The sequence below is a fragment of the Serinus canaria genome, chromosome 17 (genome assembly GCF_022539315.1).
Source record: "Serinus canaria isolate serCan28SL12 chromosome 17, serCan2020, whole genome shotgun sequence".
Lineage (NCBI taxonomy): Eukaryota > Metazoa > Chordata > Aves > Passeriformes > Fringillidae > Serinus > Serinus canaria.
Genome location: NC_066330.1, coordinates 3,754,418 through 3,774,851, shown reverse-complemented (window position 1 = coordinate 3,774,851; position 20,434 = coordinate 3,754,418). Strand labels below are relative to the sequence as shown.

Here is a 20,434-nt window from a genome sequence, read left to right as displayed (position 1 = left end):
TGTGGTGATAGCAGCCTTGTCCCTGCAGGACCTGGAATGGGAGGCTGTGCACAGGAGGGGATGGAGCCACGGGCAGGCAACACTCATACCTCCAACTCAGCACCTCCGCCCAGGGAGGGCAGGATGGCCAGGGGCAAACAGTCCCTGTGCTCTGGCAAAGACCCAAAGCAGGCAGCAAACAGCCTGTGCTGGGCCAAACCAGTCAGCAAAGTGGATTTGCCTTATTTGGATTTGCCCGGATTTGCCCAAGCACACTTGGGCAGCACTGGCAGCGCTCACGGCACACTCCTGCAGCAGCTGCTTCTGCCAGCACTGCCCCAGCCCTCTGCACGGGGACAGACCACAGCAAATTGCACTGACAGGCCCTTAACTGCATCAAACTGTCAGGAGGCAGCTGCTCTGTGGCTGATCTGCTGTGAGTCAGGGCACCCAGACCTGGGGGCAGGGATGGAGCCAGCACCCGGGACCTGGCTGTGCAGGGACTGGGCTGTGCAGGGACCTGGGTTTGCAGGGACTGGGCTGGGCAGGGATCTGGGCTGTGCAAGGATCTGGCTGGGCAGGGATCTGGTCTGAGCAGGGACTGGGCTGTGCAGGGACTGGGCTGGGCAGGGATCTGGCTGTGCAGGGATCTGGGCTGTGCAGGGACCTGGCTGTGCAGGGACTGGGCTGGGCAGGGACCTGGTCTGAGCAGGGATCTGGCTGTGCAGGGATCTGGGCTGTGCAGGGATCTGGGCTGTGCAGGGACCTGGCTGTGCAGGGACTGGGCTGGGCAGGGATCTGGTCTGAGCAGGGATCTGGCTGTGCAGGGATCTGGCTGTGCAGGGACCTGGCTGTGCAGGGACTGGGCTGTGCAGGGACCTGGCTGTGCAGGGATCTGGCTGTGCAGGGATCTGGGTTTTCAGGGACCTGGCTTTGCAGGGACTGGGCTGTGCAGGGACTGGGCTGTGCAGGGATCTGGGTTTTCATAGATCTGGGTTTTCAGAGATGTGGCTGTGCAGACACCTCAGCAGCACCCAAAAGGTTCTGCTGATCCCATGAGATTGTCGGGATGGAAATTGAGAAAAGAGAGAGAGAGAGAAGGCTGAAAGTGCAAGGAAGAGATCCCATTTCACTGGAGAGGGGAAAGTGCAAGAGGCAGAGCCTGTACCTCCGGGAGAACCACGGCTACAGAGTAAAAGCTGCACGAGAAGCAAATTCTCACATTGCCCTCAAGCTTCAGACTGAGAAGCTGGTGTTGAGGGATAGGAAGGAAGAGCAAAGAAGCAGAGGAACACTCCAGGAGGTCACCTTGAACATCACATTCCTAACTAGGGACAGGTTGTAATGCCACCAAAACCAGAGGGTTGACCTGGATGTGCACCAGCTGAGGATGTGGCACAGGGAGTTTTACCTCATTTTCTCACAAGCACAGACCCAGCCAGGCCACTTAAAAAACACATTGAAAATAGACAGACTGAACAATTCCTGGAAACATCAGCTCCTTCTGCCTCGCAGTACACAGAATTAGCACAGCTTTAATTGCACCAGTAACTCTCTGAGGGCAGCAGTGAGAGCTGGGCAGGCAATTCCAGCCCCTGCAGTGAGCACACGTGGGGTGACCACTGGTGTGGCCAGGCACAGACATTTGGTGAGCACCAGGCATCTCAAAACCTGCAGCCAGCCTGTCCCAGAGGTGACAGAGCCCAGGCAGTAATGACAAGCCCTTGGCCAGCATGAGCCCCAAGACAGGCTGTACCCCAGGCAGCGGCGTCAGATGCTGGCTGAGGCTCCAGAGGTCTGGGCTCTCATTCTCCTTCAGCAACTCTTGTCTGCATCAACACCACCCTGCTACCTGCTTATTTGTAACAACCCTGGTATTACTGGCCTGGCACTCCCAGGGCTGTATTTCTCATCTTTGTTTATTCAGTGTGGGAACACGAAAACTCTGGATGTTTTAGCACCAGTGACCCAAACAGCAGCAGCTGGGGACCCTTTTCCCCATCCCTTTGAAACCAGTGTAAGGGCTCAGCCATCCCACCAACTCTTCCCTCTCTGAAGGGCTGGAAACAGGGATTGCCACCACCCCAAAAGCTCCTGGGACAGCGTCAGCCAGAGGCACAAAGCAGCGTGCTCATGGCCTCATGGATTCAGAGCTGGACGTGCACAAATGGTGTGGGATGGGCTCAGCCCTCAGCCTTGCCAGGGCAATTCCCAGAAATCCCAAGACTTTACAGAGTGCTCCTAAATCTCTGCCCTTACAGATGAAAATTAAACCTGGGTGTCTTTTTCCATAGTTTCTCGTTATCTCCAAAGAAACCAAGCCTGAGAGAAAAGGAGAGTTTGGCCAAGAGCAGGGATCGAGGGATTTGTTGTTTTTGACTGCAGCCGTGGTCAGGAAATGGTCCTAGAGCTCATTTTCAGCTCCTCCCTCTCGATAACATCTACCATATGCACGCACTGGAAAAGAAACAGCCTTTGATACAGACACGGCAGACTTTGATTCCCCACAGCTATCACTTCAAGCCGGGACTGACACCAGCAGCAATTCCCCGGCTCTGTTTGACTCCCAGTTAAAGCCTTTCCAGCCCCGACAGCTTCAACCTGGGATTGACACCAGCATCAGCTCCCTGGCCCTGTTTGACTCCCAGTTAAAGCCTTTCCAGCCCGGATGGGGAAGTAACACCATTCCCACCCAGCCCTGCAAGGATTAATTGGCTGTTTATGCGGCGCTCCAAGGTGATACCGGGGCTGGGACAGGAATAATGGAGCCGGAAATTAGTAGCTCATTACTGCTGGTCTGAAAGTTTTCTATGTGCCACAGGACAACGTTTCACCCAGGATGCCCGGGTTGCAGGCAGCTAAAACTCTTAAAATTCCGCCGAATGAGGTCTCAAATGCGGCAGGGAATAAGCGTGTGCTACAGCAAACCCGGGAACTAATCATTAGTTCCCATCTCCAGCTCCTCTGAGCCTGGCTCTAAGGTCAAACCAAGCTTTTATCTTCTCCTGTATTTCAGTATGTTGAGGAAAAAAATATATTAGAGGAATAAATTAGCATGTGAAATGTAATTTAACTAATTAGCTCACTGGAGTGGAAAATATTTGCTAACCACTTTGAAGTCAGACCGACTGCACTTATTAGGACATCAGAGAGGAGAAAGGGAGAAGGCAGAGTTGGGGAGACCTCCAGGACAGGCTGTGGAGGCTGCAGGCAGGACAAAGAGATTTTCCCCTGATCTCTTCTCACTCTGCAGTGCTGCTCTTCCCTGACCTGCAGCAAGGGGGGCTTTCCCAGCGCTTTCCACCAGGACACAAGGCTGTGCCCGCTGCATGGCATCAGCCTGGCATGCCCTGGGATGCCCAGCAGGCAGGAGGGATGCACCGGGAGCGGGCAGCAGCATCCCACCGCCGCGGGACATCGCTCCCTGCTCCCTCCCAGCCCTAGCAGCCAGGGGATGTCGCCAATTGAGCTGACAAACAGCGAGCCATAAAGCTCCATCATGTCAGGGAACTGCCTGAGATGCCACAAAAAGCCGTTATATCCCTTGCAACAGCCTGCTCATTGATTTCCCCACCTTCCACACATAGAAACTGTTGCTCTTTTATTAGCAAAGCTTTGGAAATCCCTCCCCATCGTAGCAAAAGAGGCAGTCTGGGCAATTTTGCAACTGCTGTGGCTGAATTATGAAAGGGGGGATTGGCAGCCCCACTGAAAGCGATCAAGGCAGGCAGAATTGAGAGCCTCCTCTGCCTGATACACAGCACCACACCGAGGGTACCCTGGGGGGATGCTCACCCCCACCCACCCACTGAACGTGGGCATGAGCACCTGCCTGCTGGTGAAATGTCCCCCAAAGGAGACCCAGTCCATTGCTGGGGCAGAGCAGTTTCCCTGAAAAACAGGAATATGAGATGAGAACCCAACAGAGCTGCTGCCCTGGGAGAAGAGACTTGACCCAGAAATTCCAGTTTTAGTGAGGTGTCCCCAACCTGGGCTTTGCCTTGCTCCTTTTTGAAGTCAGAGCTTTTCTCCCTGGGAATCCAGCCTGCAAAAGGTCAGTGGTGTGCTCAGGGAATGGGTTTGCAGCAGGAGAAAAGCCCATTTTTCAAGCCAGGCCCTCCCACAGGGATGGCCCAGATGTGACTGACACAGACAGACAGAATCCTGCAGAAGAACCCCAGGTAATGCAGCCCCATAACTTTTCCCAGCCTGCCTGTGTCATCTCCAAGAAGAAAGGAATTAACGAGCCTGAAATAGAAATTAAAGCCCTGAAATAGAGGGGGAAATGCCAACACTGCTCCCTCCCTGCTGCCCACGCAGACGGGGAAGCGACGGCAGGAGATGAGCAGGGACCTGAGGGTGGGTGTGAGACTCCAAACCCTGCCTGGCTGGGGGAATGCTTCAGCTCTGAAACAGGAGGTTCTCCATCACCCCACAGACAAAAATGCCACTCAGGATTTCCCTGCTGGGGAAATTCCCAGTCTGTGTTCTGCAGCAGATGGAGATTCCAGCGATGGGACCTGCTGTGGTTCTGCTTTCCAGGAAGGGAACTGAGCGTCAGAGCAGGGGGACATGAGCATGGAGAGGCAGAGCAGTCCCTAAACCACCTCCTGCTCACGGGGGCTGCCAGACAGTGCTCACCCCTGCGGGTTTCATCTCATTCTGCCCAGTGCAGGAGAGGGCAGGGGGTGAAAGCAAAGCTGGGAGATGTGAAAATGGGGATGCTGGAGACACAGCGTGACCCCCCTGGCAGCTGGAGTTTCCCCAGGGAAGCCCTAACCTCTCCTGTCCTGCACTAATGCCCTAGCCATGACCTGATCTGGGGACACCCTGATGTGCCAGTTACCAACCAGAGCCTCACTGCCAGGACTGGCTGTCACCCAGCAGCCTCCAGAGGGCTCGCAGGAATTGTTAAAAAAACAACCAACCAAAAGAGAAAACAACCCATTACCAACATATTGCACAGCTCCCTTAACAATTACTTCTCTTTTCTGCTAAAAACCAGGAACAGGACAAGCAAGCAGAGGTCCCTGAGTGACCAAGGCCAGGGCATTCCCCGTGCCCGGTCCCAGGCGATGCCCAGAGCAGGGAGGGAAGCAGGGAAGCTCCACCTGTGTCAGGCAAACCCTGAGGATCCCCCTTGCTGCAGCAGGGGTTGCAGGGAAGTCCAGCAGCAGACTGCACTGCTGAGCAGGAATGGAGATGGCCTGGAGAAGCCTAGAGAAATCTGCTGCTAAGGAATGGAGCTGAAGGAGAATAAAGCACCCAGGCACTGCTTCATCCCCTGCTCCAGCCACCTCCCAGCCTCCCTCCTTCCCAGGAATGCTGCAGGCGGCACCTGCCCACCCCGGCACACCCCAGCAGCTCCCGCAGTGGCCGTCACAGGTATCCTCATTATCCTCATTAGTGCAGCAACGCTGTCGATCCTGGCAAAGCCCCCCGGGCTGTTTCTAAAAATAGGAGGCTCCCTGCAAGTGCCCTGTCCCTGCATCCCTCAGGATGCTGGGCTGGAGCTCCCCAGCCCTGCCGGGATCCAACACACCTCCCTGCAGGAAAGTGCTCCCTCCTCCCGGGGAATTGGGCTCCTTTTGTGCTCTCATTTCACCTCTTTAAACACAGACAATGCTGGAGAGAAGGTAGCAGTGATTGTGACAGAACAGTTGGTGGCCATGGAGAAAATCCAGATTTAAGGCTCCTGCAGTGACACTACACACCCTGAGCACATACAGCAAGAGATGGGCTTTCCCTGCTCCAAAAATCAGAGCAAGTTTGGCCTCGAATTTTAACAGCACCTGGATCACACCCAAAACCCTTACACAGGTGGGACAGCGATCACTCACCACCCACCAGCCCTAAAAAGCATCACCCCTGATTTTGGGTTCTCCAGAAGCTTTATCCCAGGGTCCCTCATGTACAGTCAGACTCGGGGTGTGTTTCTGTGAGGGGCAGAGGGAAGGTGGCAAGAGGAGCCCTCAGCAGGAATCCCCTGACCCACATTGGGAAAGCTCTGCCTCCCTCAATGCTGCAATCCACACCAATTTTTGCGTGGCGAACCAAACCCTGCAGCTGCAGCAGGGCGGGAGGGCAGGACCGAAGCCCACGGGTGGTGACAGTGACAGCGACAGTGACAGCAGGCAGGGCAGCCACCAAGAAACCAAGGTTTCACACCCAGCAGCCACTCCAGGGCAGCAGAGCCAGGACACGCACAGCAAACCTTCCCTTTTGCATCGAGCCACAACACGAGAAAAGCTTCCCTCCCTCCCAAACCCCTCCTGTCGTTTTGGTGCCCTGCATTTGGCAAGCGCCACAGCCTGCCTCAGGATACGGCTCTTGAGAGAGGAAACGGTCACATCTGGAGGCGGTGCCACCTCTTGGCACCGTCAACTTTGCCAGAAGTTCACCACCCTCGGCTGGTGCCGGGGTGGGGTCACGGCACCTCGCTGCCCCTCGCACACCCACCGCGGCCCCGAGCCGGCCCTCGCCTTCTACTCACATCGTCATCCTGCACGCTCAGGGGGATATCCAACATGCACATCTGCACAGGCTGCACCAGAGCCTTCTGCACGTTGAACAAAGGTTTAGCCTCCATCTTCCCGGGGATGGAGGGGCTGCTCATCCTCCTCTCTCTCTCCTCCGCCGGGAGCAGGTCCAGCCCAGGCGGCGAAACCGATCGGAGATCTCTCTCTCTCTCTCCCCCCCGTCCAATTTTGTCAGCACATCTTGCCAACAGCTGCTGCTTCTGCCGCTCCTACGAGCTCTTATTTCCTCCCTCGCGAATCAAAGAGCGGCGAGGAGCTGCACCGGGAGCTGGGCGTGCGCGCCCGCCAGCAGCGCGCCCGTGTGCGCGCCCGTGTGCGAGGCTGGGGAAGCGGCCCCGGCCAGCCTGCCCCGGCTCCCTGCCTGCCCCCAGCTTCTCCTTTCTTTCGGGGTGAGCTCGGCTCGGCTCGGCCCCGCCGGGAGCTCCCCAGCCTCATCGACATGCGTGGCACTCGCCGAGCCCGCGCATTGTCTCGGAGACGCACAACAGGTCCTGCCTGCTGCTGGGTTGTGATTGTGATCAAACCGCGTCTGCGGCACTTACAGCGTTTCCCTCTGGCTGTTGTGACAGGCAAACAGGCAGAGCTGGAAGGATGAGAGGGTGTGAAACAGAGGGAGAATGAATGGTCGGAGCTGGAGCCTCCCCCTTTCTTCTCCCATCCCTGTTTTCCATTGTCAGAGGCAGTTTCAGCTCAACGCCTTCCTGTGCTCCAAGGACCACAGTGAGGCTTAAATAATTCACATCCACAGAGTGCCCGGGAACCTTGTGGCACTGAGAATGCAGCATGGCACTGAGAGACCATCGGTGCTGGTGATCACTTTGTTTCTAGGACAATTGTGTGAGGAAGGTTTTGCCCAGGTGAGCATTCCCAAGTGCCTTTCCCACCAGAGAACCTGTGAATCCAAACTGGAGCTCTGCTAAAGGAAGCACGGCACAAAATCGGGTGTGAAAATCACCTTCCTACAGAATTTTCACCAACAGCAGCAGTGGGGTGGGTGTCTCAACATGGAGCAATTCGTGTTATCACCTGCAGACACAGATCACACGGGTGTTACTGCTCTCACAACCAGGAGGGAACCTGGGCCAAGCCCATGAGCCACCACCTCACCCCCAACAGCTGCAGAGGCCAGGCTCAGTGGCACAGGTGACACCCAGGGTGTCTCCTCCCAGCGAGGACAGCAGCAGGACAGGAGCAGTTTGGTGGGTTCATTGATTCACACCCAACCAGGGGAGACACTGGGGCCACCCACACACCCAACAGAGGGACCGAGGTGAAACGCCAGTGAAAATCCCAGACGAACAGGAGTTGGTGTCCTTACACTGCCCTTCTTGCTGGGCCCAGCAGGGGTGACATAAACAGGATGAACAGACCCTGCTCCTCCTGGGCGCTTTGGGGTGGCTTTGAGGAGTCTCTTGCAGGGCAAAGGTCTTGGATTGTGCAGCCTTTTCCCAGCTTTCCCGAACGCAGCCCTGCCCGAGGCCACAATCTGGGCTCGCAGCACGCCCGGGTGTAGGAGCGGAGCCGAGGAGCCCCGCTGAGCCAGGCATTCCTGCGGCGTTAGGTAAGCCGGGCTTGGCAGAGCCCCGCTCAGCGCTAAGCCAGCGCCGGGCTGACTCATCCGCGCAGGAGCCAGAGCCAAGAGCCGGGGTTAGAGGGGTCTCACACAGTCACGGACCCTCCTGCCACTCGCACTGGGAGCTGGGCCCCTTCCCAGCTGAGTGTGGGACTGGCCCATCATTCCCGGGGGAAATGCAAGGATGAGAAAACCAGCCCTTACACGCTGCAGGAATGGGAGCTAATGGGCAAGCCTGGAACAAGACCAAGTAGGGATAAAACCACCATAAATTAAGTTTTAAGTGGAAATTAGGCAGATTTTTCATCTACCATATGGCTGAGATGAGCAGCAGCGAGGACGAGAAGGCAGCACTGCAGCAGCCCCAGGAATGGATTTTCAGGGGAAATCACAGCTGGAACATGTGCACAAGGCAAAATTTCCAGGGCCATGTCCCTGCTGCTGACTGAGAGAATTTTGGCAACTCTTTTCAGGGCAGAGAGGCAGTGCCCCAGCCCTGGAAACTCCCTGGCACAGGCAGTCTCTGTCCTGCTCCTTGATGATTCCTTGGTGACTCAGTGCAAAGTGCATTCCCACGGAGGATTGTCCCACATTTCACCAGCACCAAACCCTGCCCTCAGCACAGGCAGTGCCCTCAGCTCTGCTTCCAGGAAAGGTGATTCAAACCTGTGCTTCAGCCCCAGCTCGGGTTACTCACCTGCCTGCAACAATTGGTCACCAGAGCTTGGCTTTCCAACAACAACTCTCCAGTAACAAGCAGGGCTTGGTCAGCTGAGACTGCAGCTTCCAAACATCCTGAGACAGACACAGATTTCACACTCAAGTGCCAGAGTCTCCAAGGGCTACCATTCCCAGGAACTCATCATCCTGTTCAGCAGCTGATCTGTACCATGGGAATGGGAATCTCTGCAGAGGTGGTGTGGAGGTGCAGGAGTCCATCACCTGCTGGTTCCCTGGTTTCTAGGGCTTCCCTGGACTTCCAGGGCTAGAGACAGACTCAGAGGTTGTCACACACCTCTACCAGGGCTCAGTCCACTCTGCTGGCCCCCACAGCCCAGTGACTTCCCACCTGGCAGCCATAAAGATGCCAAAAGGGACAATCCTGGAGAAAAGAAGAGATGCTGCAGAGATCCATCCCAAACCAGCAGGAATGGGACACAGTGGATTGATGGGACATGGGAGCTGCTGTGCAGGGAATGCTGCGGTCAAAGGTGACCAGCCAGAGGCTGTGGGCATTCACATAGCCCCTGAGATGATGTGGAGCCTTCCCCTCCTCTGCTGGGGCCAGCTCATGCATGTCCACCCACCAGAGTCCCCAGCCACCTGCCCCAGTCACCAGGGAATGGAACAGTCCCTCAGTGAGGCAGCAGAGTGGCTCTGAGCCCTTCCCACTGGGAGATCTGCAGCAGAAACACAAAACAAAACCCCACAGTCAAACCAGCCCCGACAGGATGATCCTACGCAGGTGTCTGAGCGACAGCTTCACCCTCCTGCTCCCCCAGCCTGGCTGACGTGAGCACAAACCCTGCTGGGATCCCAGATCTGCCAGCAGAAACCATCCCTGAGCAGGGAAAACAGAGCAGCCCTCCCCTCTGGCACAGGACTGAGGGGCTGCTGCAGCCCCACAGGGGCCAGCCCTGCCAGGGGGAAGGGGAAATCTCCTCCTGGTGCTGCCTCTGGAGGACAGGGAAGCCCCAGCTCAGGCTCTGATGTTTCCCTGTTTCATTTCATTCTGGAGCTTTATTGTGGCTGCTCCAGCTGAGCAGATAAAGCTCATCAGGAGAGCTCAGTGCTTAGCAACCATTACTGGGAAAATACAGTTTTCCAGTAAGAGTCTTGGCAGGAACAGAGCAACTGCAGGGGAAATTGGTTGCAATTCCTGTGCTGGGTGCATCCTGCTCCCAACTGCTCTGCTGCTGCCCCAGGGAGAGAATGGCTCCTGCACTGGGATGTGCAGCTATTCCTTAAGGTCCAAACAGCCTCTGTCACCCTGCAAAAACATCATTTTGAGCAGATTTTAGGGACAAACTCATGCTCAGCAGGAGGATCTTGGCACTGCTGAACGTTTGGGATGCTCCAAAACCCAGTGACCAACCTCTCCCGTGAAGCTGGGCATTCCTGACACCCAGTGACTCACAAAGGAAGACTGACTCCAATGCTTGATGTCAAGCATCAAAGACCTCCACAAAATGAAAGAAATTCCCCAGGAATTACAATGGTGAGTTTGTTTTTCAAAGGAAATTGCAACTCCATGTCCAAACATCACAGCATCCTGCACCAGAGTGTGGTGCTTGAGAGAAATGACACAAAACCTGCAGGTTTATTGTCACTGTGTGAGGCTGATAGAAAGGCAAAGGGGGAAGGAAAGTGCCATGACAAGTAAATGGCAAATGGAAAATCCCAACAGCTCTTCCCTTTTGACACTTCTCAGTAATAGAAAGAGGAAATCTGGTTTCAAAACCACAGAAATCCCAACCAAACAGCATTTCTCTGGAGAAATGTGGTGTTTACAGAAAGCCTGTGGGTAGGTTTAGAGAGGCAGACATGGAGATGGAGCCTGGTGGGCCTTCCAGACCATGTGCAGGTAGGATACTTAATTCCCAGTCAAAATCAAAATCACCTTGACATCCAGGAGGGATTTCTAATGGGATACACAAAAGCACCCACAACCTGTCTTCTCCCAGACTAGTTGTGGGAATCAATCCCATTGATAAATCCCTGCACCCTCGTTTTTAGGCATTGTTTTGGAGCAGCCACTGTCATTTCCTCAAAGTCCCTCCTGAGAGCAGGCACAGCCCGTGCTGCACCTCACACCTCTGGAAAACCTGTCTGGCATTCAGCATGCTGAATAACTTCCTCTGCTCCCCAGAATAGATAGAGATGCAAAATTAATTCCCAATCAAGCCCGTGCAAAGCATGAGACGGCCTTTTAATAGGTGCAGAGCAGCAATTACCAGCGTGGAGTGAAAGCCAACAAGCATTAAAGGAGGGGTGGGGGAAAACCAATTAAATTTCTTTGGGATTCCTCCACACATTTGCCACACACTTGAGGGATTTCCATTTCCACGCTCCCCTGGGGGCTGAGAGTGTCCCCGTGGGGAGGGGGACACATCCCCTGCCGCGGTGCCCGGGATGCAGCTCGGTCTCCATGGAGACTGTCACCGCAGCAACAGGGACCGGCCGTGCTCCTGGGGCTGCAGAGGATGCAGGGGGACCGGGACCGCGGCTCCCGGCTGGGAAAGGGAGCACCGGGAACCCACTCGGCACCTTTCTGCTTCCCTGAAGGGCGGGGAAAGGGATCTGCTGCCCGCTGTGCCCGGCGGAGCTCGGTGCCAGGGGATGCCGAGCTCTCCCGGTGGGCACCGGAGGGAGCCGCGCTCGGGGCTGTCATGGCAACACCTCAGGAGATTCCACGATGCTGCGGACACAGCTCGGGCTGGGAACAGCCCCGCAGCAGCCCCCGGGTGCGCAGAGCTGCTTCAGGAGGGGATTCCTGCCCTTCCATCACCACACAGCCGTGCCAGGAGGTGGGGAAGGACCCCGTGTCCCTGGGCAGATCCCCACTCCCTCCTGCCCCTGTTCCACCCCAGTGCAGGAGGGAAGGAGGAGGACAGGACCACACAGCTCCTTCAGTCCATGGCTGCTCCCATCACCCTTCCTGGCTCACCCCAGAACGGTTTCCCACCACACTGAGCCCTTTCAGTGACAGCTCCGTGGTGTCCCCACCCCAGAGCAGCACACGGGGAGACCCGGGCGTGGCTCTGCTGCCGGGAAATCCCTGGCTCAGGGCTCACACCTGCTCGGTGCCTGGATTGCTGGGCTGGCTGTGCTCCTGCATGGCTGTCCCACTTGCCAGGCTGGGCACACACCTCAGCCTTTGGAGCTGGCACTGCAGGACCATGTCCCCTGCAGCTCCAAACCTAAGGGTGTCTAACACAGCCCAGCTCCCCACGTGCTGTAACCCACATCACCCATGGCCAAGGGGTTATCTGCACATCCACACCGCTGCTCCTGGCACACAGCAAGCCCCGGGCTCCAGAGATAACAGAACAGCTGGGGCAGCCTGCAGGTTTCCAGCCCTGCACCCTGAGCCAAGGGCTCTCCCAATCCTCCCTCTTCACCTTTTCTGCAGCCTCCAGGGGTTAAAGAATTCTCCACCACGTGCAGTTCCCTCTCGAGCAGCCCAGGGCATGGGAAACACTTTTTGCAGGGCCAGATTCCTGAAGCAGGTTGATTTTTCCTGAAGCAGGTTGATTTTTCCTGAAGCAGGTTGATTTCTCTGGAAGTTTCCCTGCTACTCCCCACCCTCCCACTGTGGCAGTGAAGGTTCCATGGCTTTCCTGGCTGCAAGGGGAGCCGGTGCCTTGCGCAGAGCTCTCCCTGCTGGGTGAGACCCGGACAGAGAGGCATTCCAGCCTGGAATCCCCTGCGGGAGGGCAGGGACGAGGCAGGGTGGGGCTGAGCAGAGCCCGAGGCTGTCAGCTCTGGTGCAGACGGGCCCAGAGAGCACAAAGACCCTTCCCTTTCCAGACCTGCCCCTGTGCAGTGAAACGTGCAGCCCAGCAGGGAGGGGCTGGGAGCCTGCTGCATGCTGGGCACAGCAGCTGGGAGCTCCCTTTGCATCCCACAAATTCATGAACGAGCCCATCCTGGCAAGCTGCTGATGTTACTGACCGCAGAGAGGAGGGCAAAGCCCCCCAGGCATTGCAGAGCAGCACCTGCTCTCAGCTTTCAGGCCAAGCCAGCATTTTTGACTGGAGAAAGGGAAAACTCCTGGGTTCCAGGAATTCCTGTGCAGCACTTTGGGACAGACAGGGGCTGCATCAGTATCCTGAGTGCCTGTGGGATCCCAGGCACTGTCCCAGCTGGATCCTTGCAGCTGGTGGGACACACAGCTGGCACGAGTGGATTGAGAGCAGCCTCTGCATTTCAGAGAATCCCAAACTGGACCCACAAGGATCATCAAATCAAACTCCTGGTCCTGCCCAGGACACCCCAACAACCCCACCCTGTGCTTGGGAGCAGTGTCCAAGCACTCCTGGAGCTCTGGGGCTGTGCCCATTCCCTGGGCAGTGCCAGCACCCTCTGGGGGAAGAACCTTTCCTGATGTCCAACCTAAATCTTCTCAATCCAGCTCCAGCCCTTCCCTCAGGTGCTGTCAGTGGTGCCCAGAGAAGAGAGATCAGAGCTGCTCCTGTGAGGGAAGTGCAGACATCAGTGTCTCCCTTTGTCCAGCCAAAAAGCCAAGTGCCCTCAGCCACTCCTCAGACAGCTTTTTACCATTTTCTTTGGGAAATGCTCTATCTCCACAGATATCTCCACAAGCTCTCTCTCCACAGAGGAAAAGCATCCCCTGAGGTAATTGGGAATGGGCAGGGTCACCAAGAATCTGCATCTTTATACACAGGGTGATAGGGAGGGATATCTGAAGTCTTGTCTTCGTTTTGTTCAAGGCCAAAATGGCGCATTTGTTGCAAAAATCCATTTTTACAGGAGCAAGGATTTCCAGTTCTTGGCGTTCAGAACACTTTACATCCTTTTTTTCCTTATTTCCAGGAGGCCCCAGCAGTGTGAGGGACACCAGGGAGGGGGCAGCTCGTCCCCCCTTCAGCAGCCCTGGCCACACAGCCCTGCTGGGCTGGGCTGTAAATGGGATGAGGCTCATTCCCAGGGGCCCTCCATTGATTTCCGTTGCCTGACGACAGGAAAGCTTTATAATCCTATTAACTAAACACCCTTTCAAGCAGCACTGGGAAGAGTGCAAAGGGGACTTGTGTAAGCAGTCAGAGCCACCCTGTGCAGCACCCAGCCCCAGGAAATGCCCCAAATGCCCCAAAAATGCCCCAAAAAGCTGGGCTGTGACACCCACAGTGGCCAGGGAGGGGCCAGTGATGCCAGCACAGGGAAAATTTGGAAAAATTTGGAAAATTTCGTGGATCCCACCATTTAGGACCATGGCTGTGCTCCTGTTCCTTCAATTCAGGGACATGGCTGTGTCCCTGCTCTCGGTCATTCAGGACCATGGATGTGTCCCTGTCCCTGCTATTCAGGGACATGGCTGTGCTCCTGTTTCTTGCAATTCAGGGGCATGGCTGTGTCCCTGTTCTCTGTCATTCAGGACCACGCCTGTGTCTCTCTCCCTGCAATTCAGGGACATGGCTGTGTCCCTGACCCTGCAATTCAGGGACATGCCTGTGTCCCTGACCCTGCAATTCAGGGACATGCCTGTGCTCCTGTTTTCTGCAATTCAGGGACATGGCTATGACCCTGTTCCTTGTCATTCAGGACATGCAGCAGTCCCCAGGCGTGACCAGGCTGTTCCTGCCTGCCCTGGCTGCCTGTTGTGATTCACACCAGGGGTGTCACACCCCCGGGGAAGTGAAGAGCTGTGGGACACTGCTGAGAGGGACAGGCAGGAAACACTCGGTGGGAAATCCGCTGTGGGACGGAGCCAGCTGGGCCAAAGGAGCGGGGCAGGGCGGCTGCTGGGGATTTCAAAGGGACCTGCTGGCTGTGCTCAGGGATGACCTCGACCTCCCGGGCTCGTAGGGAGCCAGCCAGGCTCCTCCAGCACTTTGCAGGGTTTGCTTCCTGCCGCCAGCCCAGGGTGTTTGTTATGGCAGGGGAGTGGGAATGGAGCGGGACTGCACGGCAGAGGAAAGATAAAAAGGGACAGCGGAAATCCCGAGAAGCCCATGAGGAAGACTCGGGTGTTATCAGCCTGGGGAGAGCAGGCTCACACAGCCACATCCTGTCTAGGGCTAGGGTTAGGGTTCCACCTAGGGTTAGCATCTCTGAAACCACAAAGCCCAGAGCTCCAGGCACACTGCAGTCGTGAAAGGCATCCCAAGGGGAGCGCAAAACTGCCCCAACATGCCTGCCTGCATGGCTTTTTCCCTGGAGGCAGCCCTAGGCCAGGGCTGCTTTTCCTGCCTAGGCCTAGGGTTAGGGTTACGCCTACTGCTTCACCTGACACCAAGTGCCACCACTGGTGGGACAGGGCTGGTCACCTGGAAGCTGCACACAGGTGCTGAGCCTGGAGGGGCAGAGGAGCTGCTGTCAGCTCCCTCAGGCTGACCCTGCTCTCCCAGGTGTTCCCACCACCTGGAATTTCCCTGGGGCAGTTTTGCGCTCCCCTTGGGATGCCTTTCACGGCTGCAGTGTGCCTGGAGCTCTGGGCTTTGTGGTTTCCCAGATGCTAACCCTAGGGGTAACCCTAACCCTAGGCAGGAAAAGCAGCCCTACCTAGGGCTGCCTCCAAGGAAACCTAGGGTTAGCATGGAAACCAAACAAAGTCCAGAGCTCCAGGCACACTGCAGCCGCGAAAGGCATCCCAAGGGGAGCGCAAAACTGCCCCAGAGAAGCTCCAGGTGGTGGGGACACCTGGGAGAGCAGAGTCAGCCTGAGGGAGCTGAGAGCAGCTCCTCTGCCCCTCCAGGCTCAGCGCCTGTGTGCAGCTTCCAGCTGACCAGCCCTGCCCTCCAGTGGTGGCACTTGGTGTCAGGTGAAGCAGTTTCCCTGCACAGGCTGCCTGGAAAGCGTGCTGGCATCCTCGTCAGATGGGTTGCTATAGCAATGGGAAAGGTATCAGAAGCAAAATCCATCTTGATGGATAGCGCAGATTGCTCTGGGGATCACCACCTGAGATCAGAAGCCCTGATTGCCCTGATCAGGTCCAGCAGTCAGGCACCATTTAGGGAATGACAGAGTGAAAACACTACGAGGAGGAGATGAAAAACGCAACCCCAACGATGCCCAGGAAAACCAAAGTCCTGAAAAGCCCCTCATTTCTCCACTGAGCAGACTGGCTCAGAGATAACCCACAGCACCGAGCTAGGGGATGTCAGATCCATCATTACAGACAGAGATTTATTCTGGAGCCTGCAGCAGTCGCTGCATCCTTTGCTCATGTCTGATCAGCTCAGGCACACAGACTCGGGCGTGAGTGGGAGCTCCAGATGGAGTGGCTGAGCCATGCCGAGGAGGGACTTTGCATCTCTCCACCTGCTGCCTCCCAGCCCCTGCTGCCAGCTGGACCCTCCCTCGCTGTCACTTGTTGCCAACTCGCCCCCCTGCCCCTGCAGAGCAGCAGCAAGAGTTAACTCCGAGCCGCTGGAGCCACTTCAGACGCTGGGGGCAGATGAAAGGGAAGAGACAGGCGAATGCAGCTCCCGCCGAGCTGAGCTCCCTGCGTCCTGCCCCCAGCCAGCCCAAGGCTGCTCATCCACCATCTGCTCCCTTCTCCCGCCCAAACGGCCAAAGAGGGACAGAGGGGATGAGCCTGCAGCTCTGGGAGCTTGGTTCAGGATGGAAGCCACCTTCTGACCCAGCTCAAGAGCAGGTTTCTGTTTTAAAGGCTGAAGTTCACCCTTGCACGTGAGCCTTGGCTTTCACATGGCGGGACACCTGGAACAACACACCTGCAGCACTTAGAGATGAAAAAAACCTCCTTGTTTGCTCAGCTTATTTACTTTGCAACACTCAGTTTTAGCAGTTGTTTGTGTGGGTCTTTCCCTTAGCAACCAGGGAGAGGAACATTTACAAGGCATGAAAAATGTAGCTGTGCAGCCCTCAGAACTGGCAGGGTGCGGCTGCGGGTGCAGCTGGAAATTCCTCTTAACTGGTAGCCACAAACAACGGGACCTCAATGAATTGCACCCCTTAAAAGGCAGAGTGGCTCATCCCCTTCAGCAGGAGGAACCAGGATTTTAAACCTCTGCTCTCCACCCACGCAGGATCCTGGGCCTGGAACAAATATCTCTAGGTGCCTCAGTTTACCCATATAAGATATACCAATAAATAAATATATAAAATGGAGTGAGCATAAAAAACGTGACTGGAAGACTAAAACTGAGACCTTAATGCAAAACATTCTGTAGGATGCCACATGCAGTCCCCAGCCTGGGAGGCTCTGGACATCTTTTTCCAGACAACCTTACACCTTTAATGTTCTGCATCTCCCAGCAAGCTCAATCTTCCCACTCCATAATCACAAAAAACTCATGTTCATGACCCTAGGCAGGGTCAGGACCCCAACTCCAGTATTTTGGCCGCCAATCCCCCTTTCCAAAGGGACATGCCACCATCCAGCACACACTGGTGTGGCACTAGGGCCTGCCTCACACACGTGCCCCCAAGAGAGCTCATTCAGCTTTTGTTTACTGGGCTGGACCAAGGTGAACGAGGCCCAGACCAAAGAGACCCACAGGGTGCAGGAGGCAGCTCTGGAATGCACATTTTCCAGTCCAAAAATGGATCCCAGCCCACTTCTCCAGCACAGCATCTGCCCTTCCCTCTATTCATTCCTGGTCTCCAAGGAGCCATTGCTGCCCACTTACACTCCCAGCACCCCCCAAGGGCAGCAGCACAGCCCCCCCTTCCCAGGGATGGGGCCAAACATCAGAAGAAGAGAAAGTAAAAAGTCAGAGGAGCATCAGGACCAAACCCAGAGTCATGCTCAGGTGCCACCCCCAAATTTCATACCTTTGCTTCATCCTCCCCTACCCCAAAAGCGCCAGGGGGTTGGAAGTGCAGAGCTTTAGCCCACCTCGGCTCGACTTAGCTTCTTTGGCCTCATAAACACACCAGGCAGAGGCAAGGGAGCTGCTGATGCCCCCTGGCCTGAGCGGTGCCAGGGGAGCCGGCCCTGGCTTGGCACAGCAGGCGGCAGCGCCAGCAGCATCGCAGCACAGCGGCTGCGGCAGCATCGCAGCGCCCTCAGAGCCTGTCCCAAACCGCGTCCCTTGCGTTCCCCATCCTTCAGCTCCTCTTCTCCCAGCCGCATTAACCATTATACAAACAGAAAGCGAAAAAATCTAGAAAAAAACATTGAAAAACAGACTTCCCTCCGCTCCCTCGCCAAAGCTGCTGCTTCTCCTTCGCCAAAGCCCCCACTGCGGACTGGGGACCCGGGATGCTGGCACGTACAGTGACCCCGGCCCCAAGAGGCAGCAACAGACGGACACCTGCAGCTACAGAGCCCGGCGAGCCCCGCCAGAGCCCCCCGGCTCCGCGCCCCCATCAGTCACCGCCGCGGACACGCGTGGGCCGCCCCGAGCCCCGTGCGGCGAGGGCTCTGCAGGGGACCGAGCCCGGCAGCAGCGCACGGGGCAATCCGGGCCAGTTCGGGGTCCCAGAGGCGGCGGGTGCCCCGCGCACTCACCTGGCTGTCGATCATCATCGTGCCCCGCTCATAGCCCCAGCGCCGCGCCGAGAGCCGCCGGCCCCGCTGCGGGTCCCGCCGGGGCCGAGCTCAGGGCCCCGCCGCGCTGCCCGGCGGCCGGGGGCGATGCTCCGAGCCGGCCATGGGCCCCCGCCGCCCCCGCCGAGCCGCCAGCGCCGAGCGCCGAGCGCGGCCGGGAGAGCCGAGCTGGGGCGGGGGCGGGAGCGGAGCGGGGCGGGCGCAGCCGCCGGCAGGGAGGGGGCGGCTCCCGGCTCCGCCCGGCCCCGGTACCGGGAGGGGGGCGCGTCCGCAGCGGGCAGCCGCGGGCACCTCTCCCGTGCTACCCGGGGCACCTCTTGGCTTTTTGGGGGTGTTTTCCCCTGGAAGCGGGAGCCGTGGGAAGGCACCGTGCAGACCCCGCGGGGGAGAGGGCGCTGTGGCTGGGGAGCGGGGTCGGCGCTGCGTGCGGTACAAACAGGAGAAGAGCTTGGAGCCGTGGCTGAGAGAGACCCCCGGGAGCCCCCCCCGGGCTGTCCCGAGGGCAGGGAGCCAGGGCACCACACGGAGCCCCGGCTGCTCCTCTCCGCTGAGCCCGGCACCGAAACGGGGCATGGGGGGCAGCGCTGCCGGAGCCGCGGGCGCACGGGGAGCCCGCGGGAGCCAGCGGGGTTGCCCTGGAAACAGCTCCGGTGCCCATCGTTTGTCATGATGAGGCCGATGACAAGAGCCATTACAGCGATGGCAGGAGGAGAAGGCTGCGCCAGTCCGTGGCCGAGCGCTCCCAGCCGCTGCAGGGATGGTCCTGGGCACCAACACCCCGCGCCGGCCCCAGCAGCCACCTCCCTTTCTGCAGGGTCACAGCGGGAGTGAGCGACAAGGGACAGCCCAGTGCACCTGCCCGTGCCGCTCCTCCGTGGCTCCGGGCCAGCTGAACCAGCAGCTCCGGCCGGGGAGCGCAGCCAGGAAAGGAAAAGGTGCTGCCAGGACTCTGCCTCTGGCACTAGATGCTGCTACAGAGCAACATCATTCTAATTATAGTAACGGTGTTAGAGAGAAACACAGTGAGAAAAACACGCGCGTCAAAAGGTCGAGAACGATGTGATTTGCTGCTGGCAAAACTGCCTAAAAGCCACATCGGAATGAAGCACTTTTTAAATGTAATTTGTACTCATCTGGCTTGCTTTAAATTGGCTGGAGGTTCAGCTGGGGAGGAGCGGGGTGATGTGGACATACAAGCAGTAGAGATTTATGGTTAAAAATGCCTTTTTACTCCTAAGGCTTTACACTAGTTTTACACAAAACAGCGACATTTGGTGGATCTGTGTTCAAGCTAAATATAGCACAGGAAAAGTCACGTCAGTACAGCAACACTCGTGGGGAAAGGAGGGAGTCTGGTGGGCAGGCAGACATTCAAATGTCACTCTTCAGATGGGTTTTTCTAGTGATGCTTCTCTAAATCATTTGATTGTGTGAAGCAGAACGCCAGGGTTGGGGATTTACTGTGAGTAAAGTACAACCCAACCCACTCCTGTGACTCCTGCTCCAGTTCCTGCTGTCCCCAGAACGGCTTGTCACTGTCACTGTCTCACTGTCCCTGTCACTCCACCTGGAGAGCAGCTGCTGCTCTGTGTGTGTCATCCCTGGGGTCCCATGGGGACTTGCTGGGGCAGGAGGTGAAGCAGAGCAGGTGGGATTCAAGTGAGAAAATAAAAACCTCGGTGCTAAGAGCTGCCCTTTGAGATTGGAGCAAATCCCCACTGAGTGCAAACACAGAACAAGAGACAGAGACAATCCCTCCTTCAAAACAGGTGAGACAAAGGGCAGGGGAGTGAACCCAGCAGCCCTGGCAGGGAGCTCCCAACCTTCCAGCTCCTTTCCACCACCAGCTGCATGAAGGCAGCCGGATGCACGTGGCTTTTGCACAAGCTGGTTTTGTGCAGGGAATGTGTGACTGATGTTTTTACCCCTCCTCATCCCCTCTGCTCAAAGATCATCTCATTTCCGTGCCCCACAGGCACAGATCTCACCCACAGAGAGTTTGACTAAGCCAGTCCTTTCATAACTGCTGCTGTGTGGCACAAAATGACATTTCTGGTCAAAACTGTCAGGGAACGTCACCTGTGGGAGGGTTATGGGAAATCCAAACCAGAGAGGAAAAGAACCTGGCTAAGTGGAAATGAT

General features: G+C 56.9%; 1 protein-coding gene across 2 annotated transcripts in view; it reads right to left on the bottom strand.

Annotated features, from left to right (window-relative positions):
• The window catches only part of RALGDS (ral guanine nucleotide dissociation stimulator), a 52,965-nt gene extending 34,495 nt beyond the window's left edge, over positions 1 to 18,470 (bottom strand). Inside the window, exon 1 of one of the 2 annotated variants that reach the window (XM_030231667.2) lies at positions 18,254 to 18,470. In XM_030231667.2, coding sequence (XP_030087527.1) covers positions 18,254 to 18,271 — 18 coding nt within the window. In that variant the 5' untranslated portion in view covers positions 18,272 to 18,470. Of the gene's footprint in view, positions 1 to 6,472; positions 6,776 to 18,253 lie in introns of those variants that run through there. The other variant, XM_018917659.3, reaches the window with a different exon arrangement.
• Positions 18,471 to 20,434: the final 1,964 nt, after the last annotated feature.